Source organism: Vombatus ursinus, unplaced genomic scaffold (genome assembly GCF_900497805.2).
Source record: "Vombatus ursinus unplaced genomic scaffold, bare-nosed wombat genome assembly UNPS02014863.1, whole genome shotgun sequence".
NCBI lineage: Eukaryota > Metazoa > Chordata > Mammalia > Diprotodontia > Vombatidae > Vombatus > Vombatus ursinus.
In genome coordinates this window covers 25,385,657-25,399,083 of record NW_020954641.1, presented here as the reverse complement: position 1 = coordinate 25,399,083, position 13,427 = coordinate 25,385,657, and the positions used below count along the sequence as shown (strand labels likewise).

The following is a 13,427-nucleotide window of genomic DNA, read 5'->3' as shown; positions in this document are numbered from 1 at the left end:
ATACCAAATTCACTTTTGACTGATTCAGACAAGAGTCAAATTCATTAGATGGCCACTTCCCTACTCTTTTCTCCATATTTGTATGCTTTTCTGGCATATCTCACATATATGAAATATAATATTCTTCCTCTTTTTTCTCATTTTTCCCTAGTGTTCCCTTTTTTGCTTTCTTTTCTTTCCTCTCTTAAAGCCAAGAAAATAAAACAAAATCACCCTCAAGTCTTATGTTTGTCCTTCTTTATTTTCTCTATGACTTTTGAAAACTCTGAAGGGACATTTATATCTCCTCTCCTTATTGAAATGTAAACACTTGATCATAATTTGTTGCTGTTATTGTTCATTCATTTTCAGTCATATCTGACTCTTCATGACCCCATTTGGAGTTTTCTTGGTAAAGATAGTAGAGTGGTTTGCCATTTCTTTCTCCAGCTCATTTTACAGATGAGAAAACTGAGGCAAACAGGGTTAAGTGACTTAATCAGTGTCTGAGGCCAGATTTGAACTCAGGAAAATGAGTCTTCCTGAGTTCAGGCTCAGCACACTTTCCACTGTGTTACCAGCTGCCCAGGTCATAATTTAGCCCCTTGGAATTGATCAAATTTATTTATTATTATCTACTGTATTTGTGTTTCAAAGGGTCTACCCTGTCCTAGTCTTTTAATCAAGAATGCTTAGAATTTCTCTAAAAGCCTAGTCAAGGCTGGAGAGGATTGGCTACTAGACGATAACTTATTTTTTTTCCAAGAGAAATTCACAAAGACCATTTTCAAAGCAGTAAAGGACTTGGGAGGATTGACGCTGCATAATGAAATCACGAATATTTTGAAGTGTTGAATCATGTAACAACAGGTATAAAGTTGTCTTCTCTTTCTAAAGCTCAATAATTCTCTCTTCTTAAGACCTCTTAAAACTATCTGATTCTTTGCATCACATTTATTGCTCCCCTTTGCATCATTAATTAACTCAACATTCAGCAATCATCATTAAATGCCTTCTGGGCATAGAACTCTGTGCTTGGTACCTCTGGGAAATACAAAGATTATATAAGAGACAGACCTTTTCCCTTGCAAAATTTATAGACTAATAGATCAATTGCAAACAGTTAATTATGATATACAATTTTCTAATTACAGGAATTAAGGTTGAAATGGACTGAACAGATCATATAATCCAACCCTTTCATTTTACATATAAGGAAGATAAGACCAAAAAAAGTTAAGTGACTTGACCAAAGTCACACAAGTAATAATTAGCACAGCTGGGATTTGAACCGAGAGCCTCTGACTCCAAACACAGTACTCATCACTTATAACATATTGCTTTTCCCTTCAGTCTAAATATGTTAGAAATTATGAACAAAGTGTCGTAAGAAGTTAGGGAATCAGTGAAGACTTCTGAGAGAAGACGTTGTCTGTGTTACTTTTAAAGAATGAGCAGTAATTTAAAAGGAAATAAAATTGGAAAAGAGCATATTTCAGTCACAAGCAATAGAGTAAGCAAAGCCACAAAAGCAGAGAGCAAAGAGTAAGATGAAGATCAGAGAGCAGATCATTCTAACTGCAATGTAGAACTTGTTGGGGAAAATGAAAGAAAATGAAATTAGAAAAGTCAGGTGGTACATGACAGCAGAAAGCCTTGAATGCCAAGCCAAAGACAATATTTGGCAGACAATAGGAAGTCACTAAAGATTTTTGAGCAGAGTAATGACATTCCTATATTTATGAATAGTAACGATTATTCTGCCAGTCAAATGAAAGAGATGGGTTAGAGGAGGAAGAGATTAGAGACAGGAGATTGATGCTTAACTGGGTTCTTAGGAAAATGAGGCCTGATACTTGGGTGGTGGCAGTGAGATTAGAAAAGCAGATGTGGGTGGCGCAGTGGATAAAGCACCAGCCCTGAAGTCAGGAGGACCTGAGTTCAAATCTGGCCTCAGAGCAAGCACTTGACACTAGCTGTGTGACCCTGGGCAAGTCACTTAACCCTAATTGCCTAAAAAATTAAAAAAAAAAAAGAAAAGCAGGTGTGAAGATGGAATGAAAACAGCTTGGAGGGCATAGCTAAGTGGTGCAGTGGATAGAGCACTGAACCTGGAGTCAGGAGGACTTGAGTTCAAATCTGGTCTCAGAAACTAATCCGCTGAGTGACCCTGGACAAGTCACTTATTGCCCAATTGCTTCCAAAAGAAAAAAAAAAAAAAAGAAAGTAAACAGCTTGATGTCTCTCTGATTAAAAAAGGACGAGGATAGGAAAGAGTAATATAACCCCACAGTTCCAAACTCTTAATGGTACAATAGTGAAATTAAAAGGAGAAACTTACAGATGATCATGTTAAATTTGATAGATTAAACAGGATAAGTTGAATTTGAGATGACAGTAGCATATTGAGGTGGAAATCATAGTGTCATAGATTTCAAGCTGTCAGGGATCAGAGAGGTCATCTGGTCCAATCCACCCATTTTTCAGATGATGTTTAGGCAATTGAAGATGTGGCCATTGAGCTGAAAAGAGAGTTCAGATGTATTAATAAAGAAGCAGCAGTCATGATGGTAATAATAGTTGAAACTATGGAAATGAATATGATTGCCAAAGGAAAGGTTGTACAAAGAAAAAAGGGCAGGGCTGGATACTTTTGAAATACATTCAGGAGTTAGAGAGAGGATGAATAGCTATTGAAGGAGATAGGTTTATTTTGTGTGTCTCTGTGTGTGTATGCACATGTGCACTTTTAAATAGACGAAGGTGCATATATGTACACCAGAGCAAAAATAATATGCATACAATTTTATTTGAAATGAAAAACTATATTTCATAAAATTATATGAGGTCTAAAATTCTTCATGAGGAGTTCATTCTAGAAATATCTCTTAGATAAAATACATGTATGGAAAACAGAGTAATATTATGTAAATGCCACTGGATTTTGAGTCAGAGGAAATATATTCAAATCATAGCTCTGCTACCTGCTTTCTCTGTGCAATCATTTAGCCTTCCTGGGCCTCATCTGTAAAACAAGGAGATTTGGGTTAAATCAGAGAATCTTAACTTTTTCTGTGTGTCATGGACCATTTGGGGCAGTCTAGTGAAGTCTTTGGACTCATTTTCAAAATAATTGTATTGAAAGGCAAAAAATAAAAAAGAAACCAGTTCTTTTGAGATATAGTTTTCAAAATATATTTTTTAAAAGTTCACAGACCTCAGTATAAGACTATTTGATTCTATAAGGATCTCTGACATCCTTTTCTTCTGTTACTGATCCTATGATTCTGAACCAGAATGAATCAAAGATTGCAAATCATAGTTACTACTATTCTCTAGTGCCTCTTCCTCACATTGATTCCTGGCTGACCCAGTTTTGGTGTTACAAGATTGTAGAAGAGGTTCAATGGATTTAGCTTGTAGGGAGCCGGTAGAAATTAGATGGGAGAAATCCCTTGCTTCCTTTCTCCATCTCTCCTTCCCTGGCCCCCTTCAGAACATGGGTTAAATCAGCCATCAAAAAATAGTCCTCAGGTTTGACCACTGGGAGAAAGCAGTGAAAGTTCCACTGGGCAAGAAAGAAATTTCATAAGGTATTAATTGTATTAATAATCAGATGGACTTGTTCTCTGCAATGAGAGATCTTTATTCCATATCCTTTAACTTCAAATCCAACCCTATTTCCACTATACCACTCAACCAATATTTATTAAATGCCTAGTATGTACCAGGTACTGTGCTAAAATCTGTACAAAAGGGCAAAAACATGTCCTTGTAACCAAGGAGCTCACATTCTCGTGGGGAAAACAAGAAGCAAACACCCAGGTATATACAAGATGCAAACAGGTCAGATGGAAGGTAATCTCAGAGAGAAGACACTAGTACTAACAGGGACTGGGAAAAGCTCCTTGCAGAAGTCTCCTCAGTCTCCCCTTTAAGAGATCATTAGGGATATTGGTCAGGAAGCATAGGACATAGAAGAAAAAAGTTTGTTGTCTTTAAAACCTAGGAAAGAAAGAATATCTAACATTGAGTAACAGTTGTGGCAGGTGGCAGGGAGGGGGCGGGGAGATAATTCAATAGAAATTAAAGCATCTTAAAATGAGGGATTGTGCTAGGCCCTGGGGATCAAAACAAACAAGAAAGCCTATTCCCTACCCCAAGGAGCTTAAGTTCTGCTGACTAACAGTGTGTCAAAAGCTACAGATGAGTCAAGAAGGATGAGAATTTAAAATGGTCATTGGATTTGAAGATTAGGAAATCATTAATAAATTTTGAGAGAACAGATTTACTAGAGAGATGGAAAGAGAAGCCCAGCTTCAAAGAACTGAGATGAGATTTCAAGCTTAGCCATGGAATATGGATGCCTTTTTCAAAAAGTTTAGCACTGAAGAAGAGGAAAGAGTTGAGATGTGATTGAAGAGTGATGGGAAGATTAAAGGAAGAGTAGGCATAGTAAAGAAGATGATGTACTGGACTTTGAGTTAGAAGACTTGAGTTCAAATCCTGCCTCAGACATTTACTAGTTGTGTGAATGTAAGTTACCCTCTTTGGACCTCAACTCTCCATCAGTAAAATGAAAGAGTTGGATTAGATAGCCTTTAAGGTACCATTTTCACAGCTAGGTGGCACAGTGAATAGAGTATGGGGCCTAGGTTCAGAAAGACTCATCTTCTTAAGTTCAAAACTGGCCTCAGACACTTACTAGTTCTGTCACTTGGGCAAGTCACTTAACCTTGTTTGCCTCAGTGCCTCATCTATAAAATGAGCTGGAGGAGGAAATGGCAAACCAGTCCACTATCTTTACTAAGAAAACCTTAGATGGGGTCTTGAAGAGTCTGAAATTACTAAATAACAAAAAAGATACCATTAAGCCCTAAATCTACAAAACTTTTTTTTTTAATTTTCTCTTAAAGGAAATTGGAAAGACCTGAATATGTTTGTAGGCAAATGAGAGGAGGTGGGTCAACTGAGAATAAATTAGCAGGGACTCTTTGTCTCTTTTGTCTGGTGAAGCCTATAGATTCCTTCTCAAGACATTGTTTTTAAATGCATAAAATAAAATGCATAGGTTTACATATTATGTATAATAAGGAAACAGTTATGTTGAAATATAGTTATCAAAATATTAAAAAAACAAGTTAGCACACCCCAGGTTATGAACCCCCACATTATAGGGTATGAGTGTTTGAGTAAGATCCTGGATGAGGCAAGAGAAAATCATAATAATTATTCACATTTATATAGTGCTTTGAGGTTCACAAAGGACTTTAAACATTTCTCATTTGGTCTTAAGAATAATGCTGCTGACTGTGATCAAAAGCACAGGTGAAGAAAGGAGTGAGGAGAAAGAATATTTCTTTTCTGTGACTTGAAGGAAAGAGAAAAGAGTGGGCAATAATTTAAGCATTTTGAGGATTCGGTGTTCTCCTGCTTAACAGTAGAGTGGGAGGTAGGAAATCAGAGGCTACACAATATGCTTTTTGAGTAAAATTTGAGGCTGGGTGTGGGGCTGAGAGGAAAGGGGAAAAAATGTTTGGTAATTCTTATTTTAGGAAATGAGGCAACATCAAGGATCTACTCAGGCACCTTAGTTTAATTACACATTGTTGTAGTGGTTGTCCGATTGTTTCTGTAATTTTTGATCTTCTCATTTTTTAATCATCATATATTTCTTCCCAGACTGAAAACTACTTGAGGGCAAGAACCATTTCTGTCACTCCTGTATCTACCAGCATAGGGATCACACTAGGGACTCAGTAACTAAAACTTGATCAGTTGCTCTTTTCTGTATCTTTCGCAACTTGATTTGGTTAAAACTATTTATTACTTCTCTCTTATCTGATTGTGATGGAGAGTTTAGTATTGGGGGTTGACTTTGAATAATGGATGCACCATTGAGGCATTTGGGTGTTTTGAAATTCCCTGTTTCCTTTCACACAGGTTCTCATTTCTCATTGACAATCAGCAATCATTTATTAAGAGCCTACTATGGGCCAATCTCTTTACTAATCCATAAATGCAATGACAAAATTAGAGCAATCCTTACTCTCAAAGAGTTTTCACTCTCACAGAGAAACAGTATGTAAATTCATAGGTGTTTACAACTCAAGTCTACAAGCAATTATTAAGCACTTATTATGTGGTGGCCACTGTGATAAATGCTGAGAAAAGGGGAAAAAAAGGCAAAAACAGCCCCCGCCCTCAAGGAGCTCACAATCTTGTGAGGGAGATAGCATGTGAACAACTATATGTAAATGAAATATGTACAGGATTAATTAGAGATGATCTCAAAGGGAAAGCACCACAGCTAAGGAGAACTAGGAAAAACTTCTTGGTGGAATATTAGCTGAGATTTGAAGCAAGACAGGGAAACCAGGAAGTTAAGGCAAGAAAAAAAAAAAAAAGAAGAAGAGAACTCCAGGCAAGGGGAACAACCAGTGAAAATGCAGTCAGGAGATAAAGTGTCTGCAAGGAACAGTGAGAGGGTGAATGTCATTCAATTGGAGAGTATGTGGAAGAAAGAGTAAGGCATGATAAAACAGGAAAGTAAGAGGAGGCTTGGCTGTGAAGAACTTTGAAAACCAAACAGAGATTTTTATATTTGATCTTGGAGGTGACTTATAGAATGGGGAATGTCTGGAGGAGGGGAAAAGAAAGTGACTTGGTCAGATCTTCAGTTTTGTAAACACATATAAAACAAGTAATGTTGAAAAAGAAGGCATTAGCTTTGGTGGGACAAAGAAAGACCTACTGCAGAAGGTGGTGCTTTAGAGTATCTTGAAGGAAAATAGGAATTCCTGTAAAATGATGGGGGATGGAGAAAGTATATGAGCTCTGAGATCCCTTACCAGTTTCAAGCTATGATCCTATAAGTGTTAAACCCTAGAAGTTAAGGCCAAGGACTTTAAATGAGGAATAGAGAATTTGTTGAGGCCCCAGAGAAAGTTTTTCAGAAGCATTAGACATTTGGTTAAAAAAAATGATTTTATAAAACAAAGAGATGAGAAAGCCAAGATGGCACACTAAAATAATCTTTAATGTGTATGCAGAACAATTGTATAGCAAGTGATCTCTGCTTTCTTTGCAAACAGAATAAAATAGGACTGAGCTGTAGAAGGAAAGACTCAGGTTATGTAATCATCTTGATTATATTCTGTCTCTACTTTGACCACTAGGTTTGCATGTCTAGACCATCTCCACTCCTGTTCTCTATCCACACCAGCCCCACTGCCATCTAATGATGCAGAGAAAATCCTTCTTTCTCTAGAGGACAGATGTAATGCTAAAAGCACAACCAATGACTAGAAGCAGAGACACGGATGGGCAGTGCTTGGGGGAAGCTGATTTATATTTTCATATACAAGATTGAGTGATGTAGTTAAACCTGAGACAGCAAGTCAATAGGGTCAATAGGGACATTTAAAGCTTGTGCTAAAAGGTTGCGGTCAGTCCTGCACACTGGGAAGTAGGCTTATGTAATAAGGGATTGGATGAATATTGAAATTCCTGAATTTGGTATAGTAATGTGCCTCATTTGATAGGTTAACATGTACCAAGTGTATATTGGACTAGATTAGACCTGAGGGGAGATTGGCAGGAGAGATAGTGGTCCAGAAAAGAACACTCAAAAAATGAGATGGAAAATACTCAGATGCCCAGTCCCTCCCCCCATTCCACCATGTAATATACTTAACAATGCCAAGTGTCAGGCATATACTGGGCACTCCTAGAATAAGATAATTAGGTGGGACTCTCTCAAGTCTGACTGACTACATTAATTTTCCTGGCTCCCTTTGAGGGAATAGAAGTTTCATTTTTTGAAGGCTTAAAAAAAAAAAGGAAGGAAAAGAAAATCTTTTTTTTGTTTCTTTCTCATTAATTCAAGGATGATTCCGAATCTTCAAAGTGCCATTTGTGTCTCACTCAGAGGGAAATTACAGCTTTAAAACTAACCTGAAATGCCTGTCGTAATAATAACTGTGGCTTTCTTTATTAGGTAATTAAAGGTGACATATTTTTAACTGAGGCTGGTCTCACAGTTTTTGATGCTTCTTCATACTAATTTCAATGTACCAGAACTCTGAGGAAAACTCACACTGAACTTTGACATACTTTGGCTTCACTACTATAGCCTGGGTCCTATTTTATTGCCTCAAGGAAACTGATTAAACACATTCATAAGAAAAATGGGCCATTTGTGGTCACTGGCTGGAGGGAGGCAGCCAACATTCAGTGTAGTCTGGGAAAAAGACCTTGTCCATTGGTGGGCCACTGGGGACTGTGGGCACACTGGGCCTGGGAGGTAGGTCCCAAAGATGAAATAGGACCAAACAAATCATTCAGGGAAGCAAGGTGAATATGAGACCAGTATATGAGAAAGAAGTAGTTCATTCTTAGAGGTTTTATGATCATAGATGGAAAGCTAGAAGCAACCTCAGGGAGTTTCTCATTTTACAGATAAGTAAACCGAGCCTAGTAAAATAAAGTAATTTGCCCTAAGGTAATACAGATAGAAAATGTCAGAACCAGAATTCAGTTTTATCTTCAACTAAAGATGAAGAGTGAGGGAACATGAAAGATAGTTATTAACAATAGTAATCCTTCCGTCATAATATGTTTTAAATTTGTCCTTTCCTCTGCAATCTCAGTACTACTATCCTAAAGTTAATAATTCTTTACTTTTTCTGGTTCTTTATGGTATACTAAATGCTTTTCATTCATTGTCTCATTTGATCCTCACAACTGTGCAAGTGGGTGGTAGGGATTATTTTTCATATTTTGTGAAGGAAATAAGGAAATTTAGCTTCAATTCAATGACTTCTCACTTATTCTATTTAGTGACAAAGCTGAGATTAGGACCCAGATCTCCAAGCTCCAAGTCCAATCTGCTTTCTATCTTGTCTTCATGCCTTCTCTTGTTCAGGAGAGCAACCAATCATTAAGGAATTATTAAATGCCTACTAGCTATCAGGTACTATACTAGGAACTAGAAACCCAAAACCAAAAATGAAACAATGCCTGCTCGCAAAGAGCTAACTATCTATTGGGAGAGATGATATGTAGGCAACATCATAATTCATGAAGACGATCATACTCAGATACCTGCATTATTGTTCCAGCCTCTTCACTAACCTTCGTCCTTCTTGTCTTTCCCACAGCAACTAACTCTTGTGAGGCTATGTCTCTAAATCACTACTTTTATAGACTTCTTGAACCTTTCAAGGCTCCCCTTTACTCATGGGATCAAGTCTAAACTCTGTCATTTAAGGTCTTTTATTAACTTACCCAATTATATAGCTCACTATTCCTAAACATGGATTCTCCACTTAAATAAATCCAGTGTCTTTTCTGTCCCTGTGAAGTCTGAGTTCATTTCTGCCAATATGATGATTCTGTCAACTTGGGATGTCCTTCCCCATGTCTGCCATGCCAGATGCTATACTTCTTTCCACAGCAAGCTGAAATTCCACATCTTCCATGAAGCCTTTCCTACCAATTCCCATCATCACCACCACTTGTTACTTGCCATCATGCTGCTTAACATTTATTTTTAGAAAGCCTTAAATTCTTGTGTATTGTTTTATGCATGTATTATTAACTTCCCCAAATAGATTATAAACTCTTCAGGTTAAGAAGCATGCCCTCTTCTTTCTCATGTCCCACAACACCTAGCAAGAGTTAGGTTCACAGAAAACGCTTTATTAAAAGCAACTTCCTAGCCCTGCAAATGGCCAGTATTGAAGACACCAACAGCAGTTGTTCTGGCTGTCTTTGTAGCAGTAGTAGTCGTAGGAAACTCTATTGAGAAGCCAATAAGACAATGATAAAAGGTATCTGGCTGAGTTTGTCTATAAAGAAAGATAGAAGTAATTTATTATATTGAAACTGTCTTTAGACTAAAAGCCATAATATACAACATCTTCTGTATTTTAACCAAACAAACTGAAATTAAAGCATAATTAATAGATTAGTCTGATCTAGTTAATTATCTTAAAGTCAGGCAGATGTAATTTATATGACTTTTTTTTTAAATGGCAACTAGGAGGAGGGTGCCAGAACTTTACTTCAAGGTGCTGTGGATAGCCAATATCCCAGGAGTATGTTTTCTCCCTTCAGTGGCTTGCCATCCATGGACCCTCATGGCAATCTGCTGACAGCACAAACATTCCCTTGTTTGCCATGGGCTGCAATTCCCAATATAAGTCTCATCCCTATGATGCCTGCAGCTCTTTAGAAATCTGCCTCCCTCTTCAACACTCCCTTATTCTTTACCTATCACCTCCTCCTTTTCAGTTTCCACTGGCCAATTTGCTCCCAAGGGGTTAAAGGATTAGCTGTAAAAACTCAAGTTAGACTCTCTCTCCTTGTGTGACTCCACCTAAGGGGGCAGGCAGATTGTTCCCTGCCATCTTCAACTGAATTTGTCCCAGGCCATCACCAGACTCCTAGTTAAGATGTTAGTTCTTGTATTTCATTATGTTTAGTGGCTACCATCTTTAGTCATTTGATCAATGTGCCATATGTGTTTATATGAAAACACATTATCCAAGCTAAGGTAAGGGAAAATGACTATGGACAAACAGCAGGCAATCCCAAATCCCTTTCCTTTAGACTTTGAAGTGCATCATCTGATGTTTTAATTTGAAGGTTTCCCCATCTTGATTCTTCTTCCTGTGGAACCCATATGAGAAGACATGAGGTTGCTTGGGCTACTCTGTGAGAATGCTCTGCTGTCACAAAGCCAGGAGACAGGCCAGAGCTTCAGTTGTTTTCTTTGCTGTCAGCTTTACCTGCAGTTGTCTGGGTGAAGTATACAGCAAATGAAGGAAGTTAAACAATGATTGCTTCTGTACTCACAAGACATGAGTTTGGGCTTGCCAGAGAGATAAATGCACATTCACAGACTGTCTGCTGAGCCAGAGGGTCTGCTCTGATATTCAGAATATCACCAGCTCCTGTCCTTTGAAACAGCATCCAGTGAGAAGGTAGAACAAAACTTCCATTTCCAACCTGATGATTTAAATCTATTGTTTGTGCTGTGCCCGTAAAGAACATGTACACTGAGATATATGACACAGAGGGACAGACCCCAACAGATTTTTAAAAAGAGCATGTCTCAGATGACCAACTTCACTTTAACATGGGAAGTTATCCTCTCCTCTGTTTCCCCTCCATTTTCCTAATCCCTCTGCCCAGGCTCTTCTAAATGGGCATCTTTCATTTGTGGAAATGATTTACTGGGGGATAATATAGATTACTTGAACTAGAATTTTCTTAATAAAAGTAAGTTCCAAGGATAATATGCGTAATTGTTTTGAACAATGTCTCCCAGTATTTTACATGTGCTCCTGGACTAGAAAAAGAAAAAAAATGCAATAACTTTGTTTCAATTTCTGACAGCCTGGAATATTAGAAATCTTGGCTAATAGCTTTTTTCTTTGTATGTGTCTTTGTGTGTCTGTGTGTGCATTTCAGGATGGAATGGGAAACTTGAGAATCACAGAAAAAGGTCTAAGGTTAGAAGGAGACTCAGAATTCTTGCAACCTCTCTACGCCAAAGAAATCCAGTCCAGACCAGTAAGTTTCTGATCAGAGAAGAGAGAATGATTTTACATCTGTAGTTTGAGTCTGAGAAATGATGTGCGTTGCCATGGCATCCTGCAAACTTGGAACAGCAGGAGGGTCCTGTGAAGAGAGATTGGGGCTGGGTAGTATGAATCATGCATTTTGCCATGGACACAAACTAGCTATGAGGCCCATGGGAAGGTCATTTAAACTCTTTGGGATTCTGTTTTGTCATTGTCAAATGGAAATAATAATATCTGCCTGCTTTTTCAGCAATGGACTGAAAATAAAATGAGATAATAGAGAAGGAAATTCCAGAAATACTGTTCAATTATAAGTTGATGTTAGAAAAGTAGCAAGATCCAATGGAAAAGGGAAATGGATTTGGAGTTGGAGGATCTACATTTAAATCCTGCCTCTGCCAGCTACAACTAACTGTGTGACCTTGGGCAAGTCATGTAACCTCCCTACACCTTAGTTTGCTTAAAAGTAGACTAGATGGTGTCTAACATCCTTTCCAGTTCGAAATCTTTGACTCAATATTTTTTTTATTCTTACTGATTATCATTGGCAAAAGAGAACAAAGGTAGGTTTAGAAATGAAGAATTAGAATTTCCTACTATATGATTCAGGTTGCTATGATTGTGATCGGTCATTTAGAAGGCAGTTGTTATGCTACCAACTAGTATTTAAATTTCCAATGGAATCTACACACACACATACACACACACACACACACACACACATACAGATCTACAATTTCAAACAAATTTAACATATTCTCCCAATCTTTTTATCATTTTTCCACATGGGTAGTGAATTTTGTGACCCTTTTGCCTTTATCAGTGGATAATATTGCCATCACCTTGGGCAATAAGGGAGGAAAAGCTTATTATTGTTATTGTTCCACTTCTAAAATATCCAGGTCTCCTTACATGCAGCAAATAAATGAAAGCTTCTTCTAAATGTCATGATCACATTATACTAGTCCCCAGTGGGAAAATCCAAGACCAGTGAGTAGGTGTTATGGGGGAATAGATTTGTGCTCAACATAAGGAATTCTGTCCTAATAATTTGTCTTAAATTATGAAAGCATGAGCTCCCCATTCACTGAAACGTGTTCATATATTAGGGATATTGTAGAGAGGATTCTTGCATTGGGTGGAAAACTGGACTAGGTGACCCCTAAAGTCCCTTCCAATTATGTGGTGCTATGAATCTTAAATTTCTAAAACAAAGAAACTGACATAAAAAAATGAAATTCAGCAACCCAATACAGTATACGATTTGACCTAGCAGCATTCAAGTTAAGGAGATGCATTTGAACTGTGAAATTTTGTGGTTGCCAATAAATGTTATTTCAGATCTATCTAAAATAAATTTTTATTAAATATAGATATAGATTTTTAATGATAGACAGATAAATAGATAAACAGCAAATCAGATCATTGTATAAGAAGGTATTGAGTACCTTCAAGCTTCAGAAAACTGGTTTATGCAATAAGTTGCTAGGTAACAAGTAAACTAGTATTAGGTAGCTAGTATAAATCTCCCTGCAGAACTTGGGGAGAGGTCATGTTGTACAAGATAATCAGTAAATCTTCTTCCAGTAGAATAGTTTATTAATTTATTCTTTACTCTTAAGGAGTTTATGCTTCAGAGGAGTCATGGTAAAGAAAAATTTGGAATCACAAGACCTAGATTTGAATCCTCGTTCCACTGTTGGCTAGCCATTTGACCTAGGACAAGTCATTTAACCTGTCCAGAGCTCATTTTCCTTATGCAGAAAGAAGAGATTGTACTAGATGACCTTAAAGGCCCTTTCCAACTCTTCCATGATCAAATAATGATAGGAGGCATGAAATGGGCAAAAAATGAAC

At 37.5% G+C, this 13,427-nt stretch overlaps 1 protein-coding gene across 2 annotated transcripts in view; it reads left to right on the top strand.

The window, feature by feature from the left end:
* SGCD (sarcoglycan delta) overlaps positions 1-13,427 on the top strand; it is a 1,287,299-nt gene that overhangs the window by 1,043,153 nt on the left and 230,719 nt on the right. For both annotated transcript variants that reach the window (XM_027841884.1, XM_027841885.1), the window contains one exon: positions 11,458-11,559. In XM_027841884.1, the coding sequence (XP_027697685.1) occupies positions 11,458-11,559 (102 nt within the window). The remainder of the gene's footprint in view (positions 1-11,457; positions 11,560-13,427) is intronic.